This window comes from Lingula anatina, chromosome 3 (assembly GCF_051362555.1).
Source record: "Lingula anatina isolate TDL-2025a chromosome 3, LinAna3.0, whole genome shotgun sequence".
NCBI classification, from domain to species: domain Eukaryota; kingdom Metazoa; phylum Brachiopoda; class Lingulata; order Lingulida; family Lingulidae; genus Lingula; species Lingula anatina.
In genome coordinates, this window is record NC_141769.1 from 1162900 (window position 1) to 1188290 (window position 25391).

Below are 25391 nucleotides of genomic sequence, written 5' to 3' on the forward strand. Positions count from 1 at the left end.
TTTATTCTTCATTTTATTTATAATTGGCTTCAATGTTTTGTAAAGCAGTACAAGCCACTAAGATTCCACATTAGATTACTAAGATTTTTTTATATCAAGAGACATGACTTTTATCTTGGGAGTCTGTTTCTTGATACTAATGTGAGCTGTAGTCAATTTCACAACATTTTTTTCCAAAGATTTATCCCACAGATAGCCCAGTCACTCAGAAGAGATTGTCTTTGATTAAAATTGATTATCATTTCTTCAGTTTGTGATTAATGTTTTATTTTTTCAGTTTTTCCTCACTGTGGGGGATCATCCAAGTTCCCCTTAGAATTAGGAGTATAATGGAACTGGTAAGTACACACTTAGGATGCTTTCCCCATAAAACTAGTCTTCTACCAAGATGGATAATTTTATTGGGCACCTGCCCACAGTGTTTGAATTATCTCTTTCCTCTGTCAGTGAGGGAAATGTTTTCATGAACATTGGTTTGTTTGGCAGACATCTTCAGATGTTCTTCTCAAATTTTGATGAAATTACCAAGATAGACAATTATTCAGGAGGGAAAAAAGTAATTGCAATTTCTTATATTTTTAAAAAGATTTTTAGTGTCTTTTTTCGCTGGCAGTCTGCACTCTAGGGGTGTTCTCAAGTTATACATCTACCTGAAGCCAGGCAGCCACCTAGCTGTCTTTTGGATCCTCTCTTTCAAAGTTCTGGCTAAACTACTGATGTGAAGACACTCCCAGTTAAAGAAAGTTCTTCCCAAATACTTCAGAATAGAAATGTCCCTAGAAATGACCTGGTGTAAAAACATGACAGGATTATTGCTTGAGATTATTGCTTATTGCTTGAGTTAATTCTGTGCAGCACAGAGAATACAATACCCATTATATATATATATATATATAATTAGTGTGGCTTGGAAATAATCCATTTGACCCCAGTGTGTGTGTATCTTGATGTTGTGTGGTGATATGGTGTACAGTTATATATCAGTATTACAATATCCATGCAGGAAATTAAACATATTTGACTTCTTGGGTTTCAGCAAAGCTTTTGATAGGTAATTGTTATATGTTGTTGTGTTGCCAGACAGTTTAAGGACTAGGAAACAGAATTATGATGTTAAATTAATCATCCAGTTATATGAGATAAGCAATTTCAAAACTGTCAAACAGAATTTTGTAAAAGTTGTTGTTCATAAAAGATGCTTAGCAGGCATTAAATAACATGTGATATGATATAACAAGTGATATGAGGTGCTTTTCCTCAACTTTTCAGCCCCATTCATTTAAACTTATATAGCATGCTTTTATGTTTTTTTGTTGTTTTTTTTGTTTTTTTTTTGAATATACGTTATTTATTTGTATTCTGTTTTTAAAAGGATTTGATTTAATACAAAAGTAAAATTGGTATTGCTGAGTCTGCCTCTATGATGACCATGTAAAACATTTCATAAAGCTTAATCTCAAAATTTAATATAATTATTTTAAGTTTTATATTTTAAATTAATAACCTAATGGCTCAAGAATGTCAGGCACAATTCATATAGTAAAGATGACAAATGACTACAAAATGAAAAATTTAAACTTGCCGAGAGTGCAGACTTTTATTTAATTGATTGGTTGGTTGATTAAACAAATGATCACCAATGGAAGTTATCAAATTTCTGAAAGTTTTATCCAAATCCATCCATAACACTTTGAGTTGGGTTGTTCACAAACAAAACCAAGAAAGGCAATCAGTGAACCTCCGTGGAGATTAATGGAAATAAAACTGCAGGTTGGGATGACCCATGAGAACAACGCTGATGTCAAACGCATTAATGCATTTTGTATCGCTGACTTTGTTATCTAATAAGAGAAGCTGTAGGAAGCCCCAGTCCTATAATTGGAGTAAAGGGGAGAAAAAATAACCTCCAGTTTTAGTTCACGCTTACTTTACCAAGTAATCAGAAAAGCTGATTGTTGTGGAAATATGCATATATATATTTAAAAAAAAACATAGAAATTAGACCAAAAAATTAGAAAATCTGACTAAGCTGAACTTCATTGAAAGCCATACTCTCATACTGCCACCTGTATCACACAACATATTGAATTAAATTTAAATACGTAGATGCTGTAACAACTGCAACATAAAATGAAAATTATTTTATAAACAGTAAAATAATGCGAACTGTATTTTCATCAAACCTCTGCTTTAATTACAAACCTAACACCTGCAAAGAAAAAAAAAGATGATAAGGAAAAACAAGAGCACATTAAGCCACACATACCTTTGGATCAGACAAAAACTGTCACCAGTGAATAAATTTGTCCAACTATTTTCACATTGAAAGTCCCACCATTTCCCTAATCTGCGGTAATTTGTTTCATGGATCAGAGCACTTCCCACTGTGCTGGTTGTGGTTTGAACTGGTTGATTGTTTTACCCCTCGCAGCCTTTTATATCTTCATCTCTCCTGCATACGTCAGTTCTGATTACCACTCGGGTTTTGGTTACATGATTGGATTTACCTATCCCTGTGGAAAAATCCCCTTGCAAGGCATAGTTTTCATCCGTATGTACGTGTGCAGGACCTGCCTCCGTTAGCTTGCAATCACAAATGTTGGCCTAGAACTTGAGCTTAGAAAAGAATTCCCATTAAAGAAGCAGCTTAAGTTAGCTATTTCATGGTACATTTGTATAATCTTGCAATAGATTTTTGTGCACTTAGCAAAGTGGAGGCCGATCCTGCAGACAAGGTATTGGTTTTCTTCAGGCACGATTTGGAGTGAGGTTCAATTTTTAGAATTCTTAGAATTTTTTATAATGGTCTTGCTTGATGTTTATATTTTGTATGTTGTGTTGGCCATGTTAAGTCTGATCATTTAGCACACGCTGCTATTTCATCCTGTAGCGTGTAATTAGACTATTTGATGCACATTAAACAAGCAAGTTTCAGCATGGGGTAAAGCAATCATGTGCATGACACTTGTAAATACCTCACTGGAATGTTATCGAGTAATGGGCATGACACAAATTTTTTCGTAGAATTTTTGAAAACTTTTTTGCAACAAAGTGAATTCCCACACTGAGATAAGTTTTAAAAGTAGTTGAAGAGTTGTGTGTATTTCAGGGAATTTCTTTTTTTCCCCTGAAAACAGCGGAGTGAATTCTAGGTATTTCCTGCAAAAGACCTGTAACATTTTAAAAAGACATCTTTTAAACGGTTTCCGGGAAGAAAGCAGCCAAATGTCAGATAGAACATAAATTACATAATACATTTCTTCAGGATAATCAGGAGGCAATGAGTTTAGTGAAACTAGAAAAGTAATAAATCTTAAGTGAATATGACATTTTGAGTAAGATTATTTTGATCATCACCCATAAGGCGTACTGTGTACATGAAGATCTCGGCTGATAATGTCGTAGAAATTCAGAAATACTATGTAGAGCATTTTCTCAGAAATTCTAGGATTTTTTCAATTATACCAGGTGAAACATTGCCCCCCCCCCCATCCCCATTCAAACCATGACATCAAGTATAATGAATTAACAATGTTATAAATATAAATATTAATTGTAATTATGTAATATTTTCAGCAACTTCTGAAGAACATCTTTTTGAACATTTTGATAAACTATTTATGAATGTAATTAAATTTTATAATTTTGGTATAATTTCACATAATTTTAGAACATTTCCAAGCAGACCAAAGTGGATGAGTGTTCAGTGCCAGTGTAAATAACTTCAACTCATATCTTGGTATCAGTAAATCAGCCCTGCATAAAAACAATAACTATAGGTCATTTATTTGTTTGTTTATTTATTTGTTTACAATGCTATCATGTTATCTTTGAGGAATTTTGGGAAAAGAAAACCAAACATTCTTCCTCCAGACCTCACTGCCACTTTCTTCAAAACACCTCATTCTTTTGGACAGATATCTGAAAATGGGTTTGTTTATGGTTTTAATTTACTTACTGGATTACTGATTTCTTCCTAATCCTTCTTCATTACTAAGAAGTGTTCATTAATCACAGTCGCAATTAAACCATGAACTTGAAAGTAACGTGATAGATTCTCTTCTACTCTCAAAACTTTGAAAAAAAGTTAATTGCTTGGACACATGCTGTGCTGTAACAAGCTTGATTTCAGTCAACAACTTTGTGCCAAAGTTTATACAGTTTATTTTGATGCAGGTGTAATTGAAATAATTATAGTTTGCATATGCCTGTACTACTACGTACCTGTAGCAACATATATCTGACAAGAAAAATCAGCACCAATGTTAATCTTATATACCTGTTAGCTTTATGGAATTTTTGGGAGAAAACATTAAAGGTCTGATTTCTTTCCTTTCCTTGCCCTTTATAAACCAAAGACTCTTATTGCCATACAAGTCATAACAGTCCCTTCTTGAGGGATGATATACAAATATCAGGTGAACGTATTTTAGGACATCTATTGTAGTGACCAACCCTATCAAATAAAGCTCCAACTGTTCATTTTCCTTCAGAGAAGAGCAGAAACACATCCATCAGATCTAGTATTCAGACAGAGCATCATGGCAGATAATGAGGGTTAGTGCTCTTTAACTTGGTGTGATTAGGACGACAAATTAAAAGATTCCAGGTTAATTGAGTTAATTGTAGAGATTAATTGAATTTGAATTGCAGTGGTGTTTGGAACATCATATCTCCTTGGCTGTAAATTAACACCCAATTTAGCCTCATTATTCACTGAGAGTGAGTGCTACCTGCTCTCTTCTGGAAGCTGGTATATCCCGTTACGTACCAATAGGGGGAGGAGAAGGGGAGGAGGAGAGAGGGGGGGGAGGCACTGGGGCATCTTCATCTTCGGCAATGTATTTGGCTGTTTTTCATGGGGAGAAATAATAGTCAGAAAATAATTAGTTTTAACTATTTTATCAGCGTTCCAACAGAGCTAAATTCAATGGTAACAGGAGTTTCAAGTCGACATTAATATTTCATGGTTTCCCTTAATGAACAAGTTTGGTGTTAGTGAACAACAATGACAACGTAGACAGTACATTGTGGATAAGACACAGTCCAGTCACTTCCTAACACTTCACTGTGATCCAAATGTTATTTATACAAACTGCTGATTCTGATTTTGCCTGGCATAATCACTAAAAAAAAGAATAAAATTTAAAATGAGAGAGAAATAAGAAATCACCAACTTAAATGGTCACTTTAAAGGGCTTTACAGAATACAGATCTAGGTCCAGTCCTGTAGATAATATACTATTAGTCACTTTAGCTGATATCTACAAAACAACAGACAGGCCTGTGAGGAATTATTTTGTTAACTCATTTTGAGGAAAATATTCTACATCTATTAAAAATTTATGATCAGAACATCAAGTTTAAACAAGGTAATTCAGTAATCTATATAGCATTGTATCTTGTCAGTGCATATAGTGAGAACTATAAAAGTTTGGTTGCATTCTTAACTTTTTAACTTGAGAGACTTCAACAATGGAGATTTGTTCTATAGTGAATTAAGCCTTAGAAATGTCTAGTCTAATTTGTATCTTTATTCCTAAGATAAGTGTATATTTCCTAATCTGATGTTATTGTTAAAATTTGTTTTTCATTCTAGATAAATCAGTAAGCTTTGAACTGAAACATGAAACAGTCTAAAAATATATCACCACAAAAGTCCATAATTCACTCAGGTTTTACATTGATTTTCCTCTAAAAAAAGTGTATGATATTATTTCCTCTCATCTGGTGTTATTGTGAAAATTTGTTTTACATTCTGGATAAGTGAGGAAGCTCTGAGCTGAAACACCCATAAAATAAACTGCAACAAAACTACATAAATCACTAAAAGAGCATGTTCAAGTTGTGTTGATTATATGTGATAAATGTTGCTGCGCGTCTCGGATGTCAATTTTTATCCCATTTCTTCATAACTGGCTGACAACCCGCGAACATCTGGTAGCTCCACAGTACAAATCAATTACTGTGATTGCTCTTTGGCAGTAATCTCCGACCTTCTGAGGACAGACGATGTGTCTGTAGATAATATGTCCATCTTTTCCACAGTACTGAATAGCACTCAACCTTTGGGAAACTCACCTCTGAGAAACTCGTCCAAACCGTTCCATTATGTTTTGAATGGCAAAATGGCATTTGAGTTTAAAATGTGTAAAAATGTGAACTATTTCTCAAACAGCAACATTTACATGTATTCTCTTTCTATGTCAGACATGCATGCACACACATGCACCTGCATACACACACACACACACACACACACACACACACACACACACTTATAGCAAACCTTTGTATTCTAAAATGCACTATTATCAGATGGATAGTTAAGAATGATGACCAGCATAAGCTGAACCCTGGAAAAAATTCAGTACTATTTCAACTTCCTGATTTCTTTTCGGAGTACGTAATTCTAAGCATTCAGCTTTATTTTTTGGAAAAAAACAATCAACCATTACTTTAATTCTCTCTGTTCCTCCAATGGTTAGTATATGAAGCACCCAAAGTTTCCCATTTTCTTTTACTATTACTATTGTGGCTACGTCAACATTGCCAGTGTATCCATACAACACACTGGCTGAATGTGATTAAAAATTGATTTGAAAAGGAAACAATTCCTCTTCCATCTATTATCCACATCAATTGTGTCCCTGTCCTGGTGTTTACTGTAGAAAATTGAGTTTAGCTTTGATGGATTAGAAACAGCAGCAGGGCATTCAGTGTAAAGTAGAGTTTTTCTTGGTCACACATATGACTGATAAATTGAAGGGATGAGGGTTGAGGGGTGAAATAAATTGGGTCGAGGCTGTAAATTATTGGAGTTGGAGAAAGTAAAATAAGTAGGGGTTGGGGGGGGGGGTAGGATATTTGGGGATCTGGTAGAAAAAAAGGAAGGAATAGAATAAGTGGGTGTTGAAGGTAGAATATATGGGGGGGGGGGAATAGAATTAGTGGGGGTGGTAGTGAAATAATATAATTGGGGGTAGGGGAGTAAAATAAGCATGGTGGGAGTTAACCAAACACCTTCCTAAAATCCACACATCATCAATTCTTGTCATTTAGACTTTTCTGACCATGACCATATACTCACTACACTTTTATTTTACAGAAATGTTCCCCCTGCCCTCTTACTTGAACTTATTAATCTAATGGCCTGCTCTCTCCTAGCTCCCACCAGGCCACGCCAGGAAGGTCAAACATGGATGACCCGCGCTAATTGGATTGAAATGACTCTGGGGTTTGCTAGAGTGTGATGAACTTCATTTCCAGTCTCAGCATCTGTGAGGTGAACCCATTCTATTGGATGATTTCACTGCACTGATCACTGATCACATTGCCCTGCTGGGTTCAGGCCTTGTCCAGTAGTAACCAGATTAGCTGTTTTGGATGAGATACTTGTTTGTTATTTATCCTTTCACGGTGATCCTTAAACCTTGTTTTGATGGGAAATTTATTTATGAACCAGAATATAAGGATGTATTTTTTTTTTCAGTATTATTTCTTTTATGAATATTTTTTAAACAGTTTGATTTTAGGATTCAGACATGCAAACACATCTGTAAGCAATATGTAGATTGTACCCTGTTCAGTGTTATGATGTTATCAGCACGTTTTGTTTTTCAAATAACTGGGAATACTGTTTATTTATAGAAATGAATATTCAACTGTAAAATTTGGCATTGATTTTAAAATAAATATATTGCCATGTATATTTTGATTGAACTGCAAAGCCAAGCACTGTCTGTCATCCAGTAGACCCAGTTTTGAATCAAATTCCTCTCTGCTAAATAACACCCAACCTAATTTTTTCAAACTTGTTTTCATTGTCGTGAAATTAGATATGTTTGTAGAAAATACAAGTGTCAGCTTGTAAGGGATCTAAAAACAGCACATATTTAACCCTAAGGATCTTATAGACCCCCAGGCTCCAGCAACTAATTATTAATAAATTTGTTTTTACTGTAGCAATTATTTTTTGAATTAATCTATTTTAGTTCAAGGGGTAAAAGGTGGCCAGGGTGCGTGGAGAAGGAAAGGAGCGTGGCCGTCTCTGGAACAGAATGGTAGCAAAGATCCTAAAATATCAACTCTAGCGACCCGAGCATTTACTGCATGCTGCTTCAGATTGGTAGCTTGAACTGTGCGGTTTTAAGACGTCAGATTTAATTACCAGTCTAAAACTTTGATCAGTAGAAAAAAATGTGGTTTTGGATCTAGCTACTGGCACCATGAAATTTCAGATTATTCAACATTGTCATGCTGTCAAAAACAGCCAAGTTGTATGTTGATTTGGTCAGTGTTTATTTTGTAGTGAAAAATGTAGTTTTATGGATTATTATCTTACACAGAGCATAGGATTGTATTGATTGTTTGCACTGTTAAGTTATGAAAATATGAATGTTTTTCTAATGAAAATTTAAAGATTACAGAAAAGTATTTTAATGATGAGCTTTTTCCCTTCTTTTTAGTTTAACACCTATTACTGGACTGAACTGTTCAGTTAAATCTCAGGTGACAAAAATGTGTGGAATAAAAAGAAAAATAATACTCTTTTTAAGCCAAATGTGATCCTATAACTTACCTTTAGTTGAAGTTGGCCAGCTTTTGCTTTCTTATCAGGAAGATGTGGGAGTGGTCTATCAGTGAGCCCTCAGTCAAGTTTTCAAAGAATAATTAGTAGGAGCTAATTAGCAGAAAACATCCGAGTCTGCAAAACCGTCCAAAGAAAAACTCCGTCCTCAGCCAAATGTCTGTCTTTGTAACAGTTAATTCCTATTCTTCTCAGTCTCAAGAGAGAAACGATGTGTTTATTAGGTGCAACAGCTTGGTTGAAAAAATCAAGGAATTTTAAAAAAAGAGAAAGAAAGAGGAAGCGTGATGCTTCACAGACATTTTGACGTCAGTTTTTTAGTTGATGCATTTGGTAATTGTTTGGTGTGAACCCACAGGGAACAGGACTGCCTCCACAGGGAACAGTTCTGGTGATAACATTGTCCACCTATGTGTGCAATATCTATTATAGTTTCTCTTGTTTTTTCAAGCAATAAGTAGTCTTTCCCCCTTTCAGTAATATAGAGTTTTGTCACCTGTCCAGGGTTAATGGTACTTTAAAAGTAAGGTTAGAAGCACTTTTTATTTGTAAATATATTAATTAGTCTGATGCTTTTCTTTTGTATAACTCATTTTAGTTTATGAAGGGGAAAGAATAATTTGATTATTTATCTAAGTCACAAGAAATGATTTGGAAAGAAAATTGCTATTGATCATAGGTTTTTTTTTTTCACATCAGGAAGGACATCTCTTAGAACAAAAACAATAATAAAAACATTAGAACTTTCTTTAGAGTGACAGCCAATCGCCTTAACATAGCTGCATGTAGAAAACCAATTTCAACTGAAAACAGTAAAAACTGAAAATATTTTTTGTTAAACAAACAATCTCTGCTTTAAAGCCTTTCATGAATACGTGAATTTATAGCCAAAAAAAAAAAAAAAAAAAAAAAGCAGAATAAGAACTTCCTTGAATAATGATGAATGGCAATGAATAAAAAAAATTGATAAAGTTTTTATTGCAGATTCCATCCTTTTCTCCAAGTGGCTTTTGTTTGCGGTTTTCGGGTCTATTGTCATTGAACCTGTGGTTTCCATCTGGTTTGGTGGCCATGGTTTTTTTCTTGGCTTGGTTTGATTAAGTAAGGATATGTATTGATTCACCCCAGGACCTGTTTGCTCTCACTGTTATTAGCTGCAGCACTGGTCTGGTTTTTCTTAAAGAAAGTTTAGACGAAGTGTGTTAAATCTGCAGTGAACTTAAGTTACACTGAGTCTCTGAATTTAGACAATTTTAAAATGCAACAATTATGCCACAATTGTAGGTAATACTGGTCTGTGCCTAGAATGACTAAACAGTCACTTTTTCTACTACCAGTACTAGACCAGTAGGAAAATCCTTCATTCTTGATTTCTTTTTAAGTCTTTGATATTGGAATTAAATTTCAAATATATTTCTTGTTTTAAGTTAAACATATGAGTGCTATGCATTGAAGAAATTAAGTAGAACAATATTGTTAAAATTATTAGTCTGTAACTTCAACGCATGCTTGTTCTGAACAATAACTCATTAAATAATATCATTATGATATTAAATAATATCATAATATCATGAAATAGATAAAATAAAATGAAATTTTAAAAAATGAAATTAAGTGAAAAAAAACAAAATTAAATTTCAGTTTAGTTCATAGTCAACTCCTCAACATGTTGTGTAAACATTCCTTTATATCAGGAGCAAGAATTTGATTTCTGCCGTAATGGGCAGATGAGTGTAGATTTACGTTCTTTGTGTAGGTAGAAGGCAAAAGTCCCCAAGGAATTCTTTGATCTGGATGTTTTTTCAATAATGACCGCTTGTTACTGACATGTTTGTACTCAGATAGTATGTAATTGGAACTTGATTCATGTGCAGAGAGTTACCTTCAACATACTGATTGATTACGGGACAATTTCTTTGTTTGTTTTTGTTTATTTGTTACAAATTATTGATTACTTTTGTTTGATGATTTCAAGGTTCTTTTTACTTAGCACTAAACTATGCAGGCCCGTAGCCAGGGGGGGTTCGGGGGTTTCAAAAGAACCCCCCTTTTTTCTGTTAAAAGGTCCACTCTAGGTAAAATTTGACCTAGGTACATGGGGATTATATGGTAAAAGGTCCACTTTTCAGAAAAAGAACCCCCCTTTGAAATTGCTGGCTATGGGCCTGCTATGCTTGCTTAAAGTGTGTGTGTGTGTGTGTGTGTGTGTGTGTGTGTGTGTGTGTGTGTAAAAGAGAGAGAGGGGAGAGTAAATGTTGTTATTATGAGAAGTGTTTTTGTACATTGGGATCAAATAAAAATCAACATTTCTCTGGTCATCAAAAGAGAAGACATGCCATTCTGAATAACTTGATTGATATTACTTATCTGAATTTGATTGAAAGCCTAAAACATCCTTTGAAATTTATTGTATAAAAAGATCATTCATGCCGGGTCAATTGCAAGTGACTTAAAGCGAAATGTCTGTTATTGAATTCCAGACAACATACTATCAGACTTTGTAAGACATTATGATACGGAGCCAGTTTAAAGAGTATTTCTTTCATTCTTCTCATGACTTATACCCTGTTTTCCCAGCTTAGATGGATTGTATGACATGCTTTGTGTGCATCAGAAACACTCCATTGCCATTGTTTTCAGGGTGCTTTTCAGGGTCATCAGGAAATGTCTAGTCTTCTTAGCTTCTTTGAAGTATATTTTGTCAGTGATCAGTACAAGCCAGTAGATTAGAAACTTAGAATTCTTAAATCTGTATAAAAATAATATTTTTTGATAGTTTAGCATGTAATATACCAAGGTGACAAAAAGAAATAGTGTTGAAAATTCCAGGAAAAGTAAAGTTTTGTTGTATCAAAGTCCTGTTCTCATTCTGTGACTATTTTTGTGATTTCAGAGGCTCAGATTCAATGAAATGTCCATCAACCAATGCCAAACTGGTGTTGATGATAACCCAGACATCCCTCCTGAACTCTTTGATAATGACAGATCAAAGTTGGCCAAGAAAGGTAGGATGGATAAAAGCTTTTTTGTTTATTATGTAAAAGAGGAAATCCTACAAATTTCACCTGACTTCAAAGCTTGGTGAATTCCAATTTGATCAAACTATTAAAATGGACTACAGGATATGCAAAATTGAATATTAATAAAAAAAAAAAAACATCTCGGGCCTGTAGCCAACAATTTCAAAATGGGGGTTCTTTTTCTGATTTCATCCTTTATAATTGTGATCCAACTTGAGAAATGGCATGGAATCTAGGTAAAATTTTTGATTCAGAGGAAACCTATTCTGGTCAGAAGGGTGGTTCTTTTGAACACCCAAGACTTCTACTAAACTGTATCTTCAGTATGGCAATATTAAAATGTTTAGTTCGTGTCAGTGCACCCTGTTTTCTCAGCTTGGTAGGCTCCTCCTGTGTGATTTGCATTGTATGCATCAGAAACGCTCTATACCCATTGTTTTCAGGGTACCTGTCAATGTCAGTCAGGGAAAATTCCAGCCGTCTCAACTTTGATTCTGGCTGACAGAAATCAAATTATCCGTCTCATCCCAGTATTATGAAAAGGAGACCAACTTTCTTCTTTAAGACCCAGAGGTTTTATGAATCTTCTCCTAACATGACATACACTATACGTACTGGTATTGCGTGCCTTAATGAAGCAGTATATTTGACCCATCTGTTGTGGTTTTGTGGGCAATACATAATAGCAAAGCACCACCATACAAGTTACCAGCTCTTTATACTTATACTAAGGACATGTGTTTTCAGCTTTAATTCTGTTTGTTATGCCTTGTTATAAGTATCCTTTTGGGTATTTTCAAGCCAAATCCTTCATCAAAATTTTCTCCTACACAAGAATCTATCTGACTGTGCACTTGGATTTGACATTTTTCTTCAATTTTAATTGAATAATTTAACTTAACCCAAATTAAGTGCACAAATGTAGACCGCCAAGTTTCCTAAAGTTGCACCAGGAACTGTCAACATCGGGTACTTATATTTGAGGGGGGTTATCATTTTGAGGTCTGAATTGAGACATATTTAATAATTATATAAGTAGCTTTTCAGGATATGTAGACATAGAATTATGACTTTTAGACTAGCACTATGCCTTTCAGTGGACCCACATATTATGATGAACAGCCTATAGCCCAACTTCAGCTAATTTATCAGCTACACCTGCCAAAATGCTAATTTGATGCAGATTTTTAAGAGAGAATTATTTCATGCAGATGAGGTCTGCAACAAATTAGTAAGAATCAGAAGATACTATACTCTTGAAAAGTTGAGGCAAATTTGTTGCTAATTTTCCCCTTTTTTGCAATCTCATGGAGACTATTTTCAGAATCCTGCAAATTGTATAGTTTGTGGCAAATTTGCATTGCATTTGCTGCAAAATTTTCATTTTGTGAAGGGTTGGTTTACTAATAATATAATCATATTCACAACTAAAACTTAAATTATCACCTTTGTAAGTATGGTACCTGTCTTTTAAGTTATCACGTGTGTGTGTGTGTGTGTGTGTGTGTGTGTGTGTGTGTGTGTGTGTGTGTATGTGTGTGTGTGTGTACATTAAGAGGTTAATCAAATTTCTTATTTTCTTCATAATTATAAAAAATATATTACCACAAGGTACTGTATTTGATATTTCCAGTGCTGAACAACAAGCATAGTCCGCTCAGTCAGGAGTTTCTGAAGAAAGGAGCGCCCCCTGGTGTCCGCGCTGAACTCTGGAAACAAACTCTGGGAGTGGATGTAGACCAAATAGTAAGTGTGGGTGCCTTAAATACTTAAGTTGGATTTTAACCCTTAGCCCATACAGCAGATGGCATGGGGAAGTGTGCCCCCCCCCCCCCCCCACACACACACACACACACTGTGACACACACGCACACACCTCAAGATCAGCCCCATTGTGTTTGGTTATATAGCACTTGGTCAACTTTAGGGCAGTAGAGAGTTTGTATTTGTATCAGCTGTATACACTAATAATAAAAGTTTTTAAAGTCTCAGCAAGTGTTAAATCATTGTAATATATTACCTGTATTACATTAGACCTTCCAAAGATGATACATTAGATATTCTGGTTGTGATGAGAAAAAAATATATTTGTGTGTCTCTATAAAAAGCATTCAAGAACTCCAAGGTCTTGCTTTTTTTCTAACCAAATGATTCATTAAAGGAGGATTGTGCTACTTCTAAGAAACTGAAACAATTGAAGTTCAAGGTATTGCTAAACAAAAGTGAAAAAAAAAGAAAAGAAAAACACTTCTGGGAAATTTTAAAACCATGTCCTTAAGAGGACTTATAAAAACAAACATGTTTTAGTCGAAAGAAGTTCAAGTTGCATCATGGGGGCTCTTGGTGCTTTATTCAGTGGAAAATGCTTTCAGGATAACAGATTAGTTCCCAACAGAAACGAGGACATGATTGCATAAAAAGCAATTCGAACTAGTGGCAAATGTGAAAGGATTCCTGCGGCTTTGAAGAAAACCTCCCTCCTCCTTCCTGGCCAGATATCCTCCTTTTCAGGTTGAAAATCATGTCTGATAGAAGAATTGTGAGATGTTTTGAAATGTTGAATAACAATGGGATGTCAATGGTAGTGAAGGGAGGTTGATGTTTTTATAATCTTAGAAACATTTTGCATATTTTTACATGATATCAGGGTGCCAGCAAGAACAAGGATGTCATCTTTTCAGTTCCATGCATGTAAATATAATGTATATTTCATAAAGTCTTGTAAACCCAAAAGACAAAGAATTTCATATACATGTACACATGACACTATATGTTAGGATGAATAAAATTAATATGATGTTGGACACCTGATTGTATGAAAACTTTGGTAACTTGGAGTCACCTGTCAAGATGTTGCCTACTGCTGAGCTGAAGACCATCTGACTGCATATGTCACTGACCTGGACTAAATGCAAAAAAAAAAAAAAGATTTCATTATGCACCAAAGTGAACATACCTGTACGTGTTGGTGGTATTATTTGCAGTCCTATGGGGAATGACAGTAAAACTGACAGTGAAGGAGTAAAATGTTATCAATATTACTGGGCACTATTCCTACTTAGATCTATTGACACTAAAGGAGTAAAATGTTATCATTTTATCAATTTACTGGGCACTATTCCAACTTAGATCTTTTGACACTAAAGGAGTAAAATATTATCAATTTATCAATTTACTGAGCACTATTCCTACTCAGATCTATTGACACTAAAGGAGTAAAATGTTATCATTTTATCAGTTTACTGGGCAATGTTCTCACTTAGCTCTTTGTGGCCTGAAGGACAGAAACACTGAAAAGTTTTTTTTTTCCCAAAGACCATGTTTGTGTGCACATGTGGTTCACCAAAAGCATGTTTTAAGGCAAATTAAGCAATCAATTAAGAAGCTGCTTCCCCGAGTTTGCCCCCGGTGCAGTTCAATTTGATAATTGTTCAATTAACTTCAGCCAGTTAATATCCTGGCAACAAAATGGATTAGTATAAAGGTGGTCAGTGTTTTATTTTGGATTTAGAGAAATTGGATTCTGATCCATCATTGCCTACAAAATGGAAAATAAAATGTGTGGAATTGTATGAGATCATAATATCCGTCAGGTCAATGAAAAATGCATTTAGAGACCAAAAAAAAAAAAAAGATATTGTACATCAGGACAAAATAGTCTTTGGCATTACCAGATGATATATGTAGATAGTTATGTAGACTGCGGTCTGTTTTGAGCAGGGTCTTCTGAGAAATTGAAAATCACGGCTTATGCATGCAGATTCACATACACATGCACATGCATACACATACTTTCATACTCACACTATCATAAAAGTTTTGAAGTGCTTTAAACTTGTGGGAAAACCTGGATTGTTATGATTGTATAAAATTAATTATGTAGGCAATATGTCACTGATTCCACAAAATACAACTTGACTAAACATTGTATTCAAGATTCAAACTAAAATTAAATATACGGTAGCAGAAGTAAAAATCATTGTTGAGTCAGTTTTTTTCTTCCTCACACATTGATTTCTCCGTACAGCTGGTACAAGGAGAAAGACACATTCTCATGTATTACATAATATATTGATTGGACAAGACTGTAAACGAAATCCCCTGACATATATCAAATATGATTATTAGGCCAATTGACATCAAAGAAAAATTAAGAGTGTTTTTCTTACCTGAAAGCCACTTTCCTAATTTCATTTTCTTTGGCAATGTAAGATGACGCAGTGGCAAAATTACAGGGGCAAATATAACTGTCTCTATGTCTGGATTTTCCTCTTTTATTTTTCAGGTACATAATTTTAAAAACATTAAAAATATTTTTCTGTGTAACATCTGTAGTGCTTTTTCTGTATACAGTAGAACTATAAGGTAGCCTGTTTATCAGTTTTGTTGCTATTACACAAAAGAAATGTTCTAACTTTTTTTGACTTGAATTTATGACTTGAAAAAATACAATATCTGTAAAATTCATAATTTTTCCTCATTGAAAAGATTGAGTTATATGATTTGTAGAGCATAAAGACATTAACAGACAATGAGGATGATTAGTACTGTTTCTTGGGTGGGGGGGGGGGGTGACACATTCATTTTTTATTGTCAAATTAATTTGGCAAGCTCAGGAAATATGTTCAGACCCAATTTGACTTTGTAAGATGACCTAAAAGGGCTCAGACATCAACTAATTACGCCATCTCATTTACTTTAGCCCAGTTGTTTTTATCTATCTCCAGATCAAACATGATGACTTGCCAAGTGCCAGCAGAAAGTAAATTCTTTCTGCTTTGATCACTGAAATTAAAGTGATTGAAATATCAGGCCAAATGAATAGACTGTTGATCATGTTACATGTATATTGAGGCTGGTAGCCAGGGAGTTAATACTGAGTGGCATTTATCCTCATTAGGGGATGGTGGTTATAGGCATCAAGAGACAGTTTGATTTGTTTTTCATGTGTTTCATAAATCCAGACATTTTTCAGTAATTGGACATAGCATAAAGAATTTATTACCTAAGTTTTTTTGTTCATTCTTTTCTTGTTTGAGAATGAGTACTTGAATGGTAAAAGATGTTGTATTTTCCTGTGAACAGTGAATTAGGTTGTGTGATAATGAATGAAATAGAGTCTAGATTATATATTAAAAGGACCATAAAGGTATATTAGCAGAAATTATACCATTATTAAATTCCCTTATATTCCTTAATTTGTTTAAGCTCTATAATACTAACAAGTCATTACAGGTGGTCAGATGAAAAAAAAATGATGCCCTTTTATTATTTGAAAGACCATATTCAGATAATAATTTTTTTTTTTTTTTTGCTCCTTATGACTTAAGCCAAATAAATTACCATACAATTTATAAATTTGAACATTACTGATGAATTGATGCCCATACATAGTGATATATAGGAAATCTGTTTACAAATATGTGGGAAAACACTAAATATATTAGTATACAGTTCTGTGGGGATTAAAGGATTCACGTCAAGGAAATCTGTATAAGGCCACTTGGAGTAAGGGGGGACAGCAGTAAATTTTTGAAGATCAAAGGTATGTGGTAGTAATAAAGGGAGCCCTGGATCTGTATGATGTATACTTCTGCCTTAACTTAATCAGTATCTTGGACTAAGATATAGCTGATTATCATGTAGATGGAAAGGGATTAACCTTGATTGTATTGTGTCTGGGGGGAGAGAGGGGGGGAGACAGGGTGAATGACACCTTCAAGGTCAATTACAGTGAGTGGCAGTATGTTTGGCGTACTCTTGCCTAAGGTTATTGCCTTACTGGAAAACTCTGGATTGAAAATGAATTATCTAAAAAACAGATTTGCTCACATATTTGTTTGTATCTATGCATAAGTTAATTCACTTTGTCTACAAACAGAAAAGCTTAGAAGTAATGCTACAGGGGAATTACAAAGAAAACAGATGACAGACAGACTGACAGACATTTGAAAATGTAACCTCGACGTCAGCGAAAAGATGTGAAATACCTGAGGGAAATTGCACCGCAAACATAATGAACAAAATTGACAATTGTTGCCAGTTGAACGTAAGAACAGCTAAATCATGATTCTGATGATTTACATCAGCTGAGTAGGAGCAACAGATTATTATCTATAGACCATTTGTTGAAATTGATAACTCTAGACATATAAATTATACCTTCTTCATGAACAGAAAGGCAACTTATTTATTTTGAATGAAGAAATACTATCGAAAACACAATAAATTATTGTACAGTGATTTATTGCAATCTGTTATTTGAAATACTCTGCTCATTTCAGCCAACTGAATTTTTGTCTATGTGAAATATTTGCTGAAACAAACTATATCTTTGGTTGGCAGTGCCGCAAAGTCATATTTGGAGATGGGAAATAGTGATATGCGGGGAAAACAATACCTCCTGTTGTGACTGTTTGAGGGAGAAAGTAGTTTAAATGACATCGTCTGATAGATGATAGACCTCCTGAGGATTAGCTCTCTAATTGTGATGTAATTGGGCTAGAACGGAGGTGATTTGTCAGCCTTCTTTTAATCAAGTGTCACAGATAATCAATTTCTTGCCTTGGTCAAGAAGAACTTATTGGACTTCCAACATGCAGAGTGGTGATTGAGAGTTATGATTTTGTTATCATACTTTATTGATATCTGACTTTGATTGGGTTCTGTCTTTTTGGAGCTTGGTGTAATGTGGAGAAGTGTATTTTTCTTTTTATGTGCTGTAAGGCCTGTTTCCATTAGGAATAGACTGGTCTAACTTAAAAGTAAAAAATTAATTATCAATTATTAATGATGCTATCATGGTTGGAAGTTTTCAGGGTTACGCCTGACTTCAGGATGTTCTGTATATTCATTTTGATTTTTTTAAAGCTTTTGGTCTAAATGCATTCAGATATTGCCAGTTACTTTTTCAGGATTTTCAGTTTTTACAATTTTCACATACGTGTTATATGACATTTCCTTGAAGTAACACATTCTAAAATACTAATTTAGAAGAAGAATTTTTATGTAAACAAATATGCCACTGAAATGGTGATTAAGTACATTGCAAATGGAAATTAATGAAAAAGAAAGTAATAAACAAAGATAATACTGTATATATTATATTTTCAGGATCAGTTATATTATGAGCAGCTGAAGTCTTATGTGGTGCAGCATGATCTCCTGGTAGATAGTCTCATTTATAAGGTGAGCTGGACTCGGGGATCTTTTTTTTTTTAGATCCATCCAGATCTATAATAATAACTGGAAGGGGGGTCTGGACCCCACACCATGTATTTTTTCACAAAATGGCAGTCTCATCACTGCTTAATACGCAGCCTGATTTTTTAAAAAAATGTTTATCATTTTGTCAAAAAGGACCCAAAACAACATATTAGAAGATAACAAACAGTCTACCACAATCACACAGAATATATTCCATAGAATACAGCCATGACAGTTCTGCTGAAGAATTAATGACTGTCGTTATTATATTTGACATTTGATCATCTGATTATCACAGTCAGCAACCAAGTAATTAAGTTCTCGACATCACAGATTCCGGTGAAGTCATAAAAATCAGGACTGACCTTGATCCTGACCTTGACCCTGACCTTGACCTTTTCACCGAAATGACCAGACTCTGTCACATCGGTCTTATATCAGTGAAGACCATTATCGTAATAAGTGCTTGACATTCTCACACACATTAATCATGGGTATTTTGTTCCATCTGGGAGTAAAGAGGATGACTAAAAATCTCAGATAAAAAAACTCAACAACAGAATGATTAATTGCCTTGACCTGTGATTTAATTCCCAGTGCAGACTTTATGGAATAATTTGTAATTACTGTTGTTTAAGCTCATTAACTCAGGGGAGAGAGGGGTGTTTGGGAGACAGCAATCACAGCGATATTAAGAATAAAGTGCATTAATTATGAGATGCATTCAATTTAATTTTTAAGTGTCATTCATTTTCATGTTCTTTCCTGTATACTAGAAGTACATTCATATCATAATAATATGATGTTAAATGTAATATTCAATATTGGCAGGGAAATTGGTAGCGGTGAGTAAAGAAAATATTAAAATATATAATAAACTTCTTAAAGAGTATTTAATTTTTTTTCATTTCACTGTTATTAATCATATACATATATTTAAATGTCTGTCTTCTGATAAACTGTCACAGTAGTTCTTTTCTTTTTTATATCCAGGATGTTAAACTGACGGCTACAAATGATGACCAGTATTTTGTGTTTGAAGACTACATTTATCAGGTAAGATTGATTTTTTAAATTACTGTACATGTATATTGCTTTACTAAGAGTGCCTTCCCAGTCCCAAATAGATGATCTTTTTGGTTGTGAAACATTTTCAGTGTCCTTTAGAATTTTTAGATAAGTTAATTAACCTTGGAGTAGTTCATTATTGTTTTGTTTGCAGAAGCACTTGGGGCAATACAGGGACTTTAAAGAAAGAAAAATAATCTTCATGTTGCAGACAGAGAGTCTAACAATTTAATGAGTTCTCCAAAAATATTTTACTTTGGTGATTATGGAATTTCTTTACCACTTTATTGTGTCATCATGGTACAAATTATTTATTGATTTAATAATTTGTAGCACTGATTAAAGTTGATTACATCCAGTATATTGTGTGTGTGCGTGCGTGAATGTGTGTGTGTGTGTGTGTGTGTGGATGTGTGTGTGTTGTTAATCATGTGTTTACTTAAATAATATATATTAATTTCTGGCCATTTTGTCATAAACTATCCAACTAAATACAGCATTACACAGGCATTGCTTCTCATTACCTGAGATAATTTTCTGAACTATCAAAATATCTTAAGTATTTTCCTGTTTTTCTGCTCAGTATTAGTACATGTCCACTCAGGGCATCATCTCATCTTTTTTTAGTAAGTCAGATTATTTCTGATTGACTCGATCTGTAGTGTTATCTGGGAAATTGTTCCATTTGAAAATGTGACTTTTTGATTTATTGTTATATTGGTATCAAATCAATTATGTCTTGAAAATTGCTTCTGCGAAATCGGGCGGTATTATTGTAGGATGATAAGCACTGGTGATGATACTCAGTATATAACCCCTGAAGTAATTATTGCTGGTCCAGAAAAATTTCAACCATTAAAATTGTCTCCATATTGAAATTCCCAGTTAATTCATTTATAATATTATTATTATCATCATTCATTTGTATATTTGTTTGAAATTCTGATTTGTCAATTACAATACATGTCTAGTTATTTATTTTTCATTATGTCAGTTTTTGTTTGTTTGTTCTTCTGTTTATGTGTGTAAGTGTGTGTTAGAAAATGCATCTGAAGGCCAAAATGCACCATAACAACATTATATATATAATATATCATTTATCCCCCAGGTTTTATTCCCCTTTTCCCGAGATACCCAAGTCTTGGACCACTTTAAACACAGCAGTGCCAACCCCCCGAAGTCCTACATCCGCGGCAAGCTAGGTGTGGAGGAGTTTGCAGTTCACTATCCTCCCAATGGTGTTATTCCATTCCACGGGTTTGCTATGTATGGTGAGTTTCTGGTCCACTGCAGTCTCAGAGATCACTGGGGACTAGCCTCTATTCTCAGAAGATAGGTGTCAGCAGTGTCAGTGATCACTGTGGACTAGTCTCTATTCTCAGAAGATAGGTGTCAGCAGTGTCAGTGATCACTGTGGACTAGCCTCTATTCTCAGAAGATAGGTGTCAGCAGTGTCAGTGATCACTGTGGACTAGCCTCTATTCTCAGAAGATAGGTGTCAGCAGTGTCAGTGATCACTGTGGACTAGCCTCTATTCTCAGAAGATAGGTGTCAGCACTGGTGAAACTAATCCCAAACATGTCCACTTTGGCTTGTGCTGAATTTCTTCACTGTAGTTTGTCCCAAGGGAGCCAGACTGACATTTTGATATATATAGTCTGGCGTTTTCAGACCACCCTGTGTTTCAGAGATCTCTGGAAATTCACCTCAGTCTATATCAGCCTGACTCTACTGTTGCCAATAACACCCACTGCACTGTACATCATATCCCTCATGAAAAAGTCCTACTGGATCTCTACTATAGGATTCTATAGGAAATTAGCCCAATTTCCTATAGGATCCTATAGGATCTTATAGGATACTCTAAGAATTTTTCGTTAAGGATGTACAAATGACAATAAAAATTGGACACAAATATACCAGAGGTTGTTTGCACTGTTTACTACACCACAATAAAACTTTTGTTTTTTAAAGATAAGCTTTTTTAGTTTACTTTGTATAAATAATTTGTATACCATATGCCCAATTAACACATTTTTCAAATTTTATGAAGAATATCCTTACTCATGATCGACAGAGAGTGCAGTGCAGTGCAATAAATGTCACCACTGTGGACAAAGTTGATCACAAAAATGTAGAATGATTTTGCAGCTTTCCTAACATCTCTCCATATAAAAGAATGTCCAGTTTTGTCTTGTATTCCAGTGGCTCCTCTGTGCTACATCTATGATGATCCAGTAGTCCTGTACTACGTATTCAGAGAGCTCTACATGAGGTATTTCTTCAGGCTTCACCAGATCTCCTCTCATCCTCAGGTAGGTTATCTTTAACGGTACACTAAACACATTTGTTCCCAAAGTCATGCTTCTTTCTGCATATCTTGCGTTATTTATAGCACAGTAATTTGTAAACTTCAGCTTAAGGAACAACAATGATAATTTGGTTGGAATTTACTTTCATAAAAGTAGTGCAACAGATTTTTTTATATTTTGGCTTGAAAAATCTGGTCAAGTATTGTGAATATATCTTTGTCTTTCCAGAGTATTGTGTCTTTGTGTCTTCTGTTTGAATCTCTACTGCAATCACAAGAACCTCAGTTATTTCTGCATTTAAAGACCATACAGGCTCAGCCGTAAGTATATCTGGATTTTTTTTTTAAAGAAAACCATTACAAAAAGATTAATCACTTTTTACCCATGAGTAAAACTTGTATGATTTTATAAGTTGTAATATTTCTTTTCTAGGCTGAGAATTGCATTTAAGTGGTTAATACGAGCATTCTCAGGTTACCTTGATAGTGAACAGGTCTTGCTGCTATGGGACAGAGTACTAGCTTACAACTCGCTGGAGATACTGGCAGGTAAGTCTGGGACAGAATACTAACTTACAACTCACTGGAGATAATGGCAGGTAAGTCTGGGACAGAATACTAACTTACAACTCACTGGAGATAATGGCAGGTAAGTCTGGGACAGAATACTAACTTACAACTCACTGGAGATAATGGCAGGTAAGTCTGGGACAGAATACTAACTTACAACTCACTGGAGAAAATGGCAGGTAAATCTGGGACAGAATACTAACTTACAACTCACTCGAGATAATGGCAGGTAAGTCTGGGACAGAATACTAACTTACAACTCACTGGAGATAATGGCAGGTAAGTCTGGGACAGAATACTAACTTACAACTCACTGGAGATAATGGCAGGTAAGTCTGGGACAGAATACTAACTTACAACTCACTGGAGATAATGGCAGGTAAATCTGGGACAGAATACTAACTTACAACTCACTGGAGATAATGGCAGGTAAGCCTGGGACAGAATACTTACTTAAAACTCACTCGAGATACTGGCAAGTAAGTTCTGGGACAGAATACTAGCTTACAACTCACTGGAGATAATGGCAGGTAAGTCTGGGACAGAATACTAGCTTACAACTCACTGGAGATAATGGCAGGTAAGTCTGGGACAGAATACTAACTTACAACTCACTGGAGATAATGGAAGGTAAGTCTGGGACAGAATACTAACTTAAAACTCACTGGAGATACTGGCAAGTAAGTTCTGGGACAGAATACTAGCTTACAACTCACTGGTGATAATGGCAGGTAAGTCTGGGACAGAATACTAGCTTACAACTCACTGGTGATACTGGCAGGTAAGTCTGGGACAGAATACTAACTTACAACTCACTGGAGATAATGGCAGGTAAGTCTGGGACAGAATACTAGCTTACAACTCACTGGAGATACTGGCAGGTAAGTCTGGGACAGAATACTAGCTTACAACTCACTGGAGATAATGGCAGGTAAGTCTGGGACAGAATACTAACTTAAAACTCACAGGTAATATTCTATGTAATATTATAATAAATCTAATGTTCGAATTTTTATGGGCAGCTTTTTCTTCTGCAACAGATAATGGAATCAAATAAAAAATATATTTTATTTAATGTTTCCTCTTTCAGTGTTAGCTGTGGCAATTTTTTCATTTAGGAAGACCAATCTCCTACAGGTTGGAACAGCTTCTGCAGCAGAGGTGGGTCTTTAGATAACCGTGGCTATTTTTTAATATTTAACACATCAGTATTTATAAAATAATCTGATATCTGATACATGCAAATGTTTAATTATCATTGAAACTCTTTAAAGCTCAAAAAGCTTGAAAAATTTCATTCATATATGATTTATGTTAATATATATTCTCTTATAACTTTGAGATTACTTTTTCTTGTTGTGTTAATTTTATAAGCACTTTTTTATTTATCTCAGTGCGCTGAGTAACTTTAATTTCTTCAATTAAAGAAAATTATTTGTATTTCAGGGTGTATTAGCAGACATCACAACTCTAAAAGTTGTTCCACTGATACAGCTCAGCCTCTTCTCAACATGAAACTGAACCAAAGAAAGTTGAAAGTGAAAGTTCAGAGTGACATGTAATATAAAAACAGAGGCTGCAGTAGCTTTCTCTGTGCTTTGTGCAGTGCCATTAATGAAAGAAAATGATAAAAATAGATAACATCTTAAACATCCACTTATGTTTTATTGTAATGTGCAGTGGAAATGACATACTTATTAATTTTTTAAAAAAGACTTGTTCTTTTATTGTATTTAATGGCAGTGTCTGGACTGTGCAAACAATAACAGGGACTGGTTCTATAACTGGTGAGGGTTTCCACCAGATATTTGGACCATGCACGCTTTCGAATGAAATTTAGACTGAGGAAGGAAAAGCTATTGTGTATGAAACTCATCTTTCAATCATTTTTCATTTTATTGTCAAATTTGTAAGAGTGGTGTAAGTTTCGGCACCAATAAACTCAACGAATTCATTTTCACTATGATCATCTTTAAAAGTAAAAAAAAAATAATAAAGAGAACTCTGTACAGCTAATTTAGTACGGATATAATCTTTTCAATTAATATATACCTGTTAACAAAATGAGAGCTAACTTTGATATTCTCCAAAGAGGACTACAACTAAGAGAAACCTAAATCTCACAAAAAGGTGTTGCAGATAACATCTAATCAATAATAAGATGATGAATATCATCCTCTGTAAACCAGAACTTACACTGGTCATTTCTTTGCAAGTTTTTGAGTCTTATAAATGGAACTATCTGCACAGAAAGATTTAACAAATATTGATCAATCTTCCAATTAAAAATAAAGTTCTGCTCCTAATATGAACCCAACATCGACATTTTCTTTATCTATAAAATGACAGTGCATATCTGTGACATCAAAACAAGCACCAATCACCTCTATAAGGGTTCATTCCCAACGAAGCTATTGTTCTATGTTGACTGATCCAACACTGCAGGGACTCACTGAATTCAATCAGATTAACAAGCCTCCTCATTTCCAACTTGCTCATATCATCACCAGCTTTTCTGGACTCTACTTAATACCAGAAGGTGTGTAAATCTGATTGCACTCAGCAAGAGTCCCTGCAAAGTTAGATCTTAGGCTATCAATGTAACAGTCTCATAGGGAGCGATCCT

General features: G+C 34.6%; 2 protein-coding genes across 6 annotated transcripts in view; one reads left to right on the forward strand and one right to left on the reverse strand.

Moving 5' to 3' along the window:
* Window positions 1-2827, reverse strand: part of LOC106179539 (cholecystokinin receptor) — a 44831-nt gene extending 42004 nt beyond the window's left edge. For 2 of the 3 annotated variants that reach the window (XM_013563233.2, XM_013563234.2), the window contains exon 1: window positions 2267-2825. The gene's annotated coding sequence lies outside the window, so the exon portion shown is untranslated. Of the gene's footprint in view, window positions 1-2266 lie in introns of all 3 variants that reach the window. The other variant, XR_001240049.2, reaches the window with a different exon arrangement.
* LOC106179541 (TBC1 domain family member 19) overlaps window positions 1-24468 on the forward strand; it is a 31398-nt gene extending 6930 nt beyond the window's left edge. For 2 of the 3 annotated variants that reach the window (XM_087009496.1, XM_087009497.1), the window contains exons 8-18: window positions 278-338; window positions 11484-11595; window positions 13244-13356; window positions 18724-18798; window positions 19810-19872; window positions 20993-21155; window positions 22090-22199; window positions 22425-22516; window positions 22629-22744; window positions 23856-23926; window positions 24212-24468. In XM_087009496.1, the coding sequence (XP_086865622.1) occupies window positions 278-338; window positions 11484-11595; window positions 13244-13356; window positions 18724-18798; window positions 19810-19872; window positions 20993-21155; window positions 22090-22199; window positions 22425-22516; window positions 22629-22744; window positions 23856-23926; window positions 24212-24280 (1045 nt within the window). In that variant the 3' untranslated portion in view covers window positions 24281-24468. The remainder of the gene's footprint in view (window positions 1-277; window positions 339-11483; window positions 11596-13243; window positions 13357-18723; window positions 18799-19809; window positions 19873-20992; window positions 21156-22089; window positions 22200-22424; window positions 22517-22628; window positions 22745-23855; window positions 23927-24211) is intronic. The other variant, XM_087009498.1, reaches the window with a different exon arrangement.
* Window positions 24469-25391: the final 923 nt, after the last annotated feature.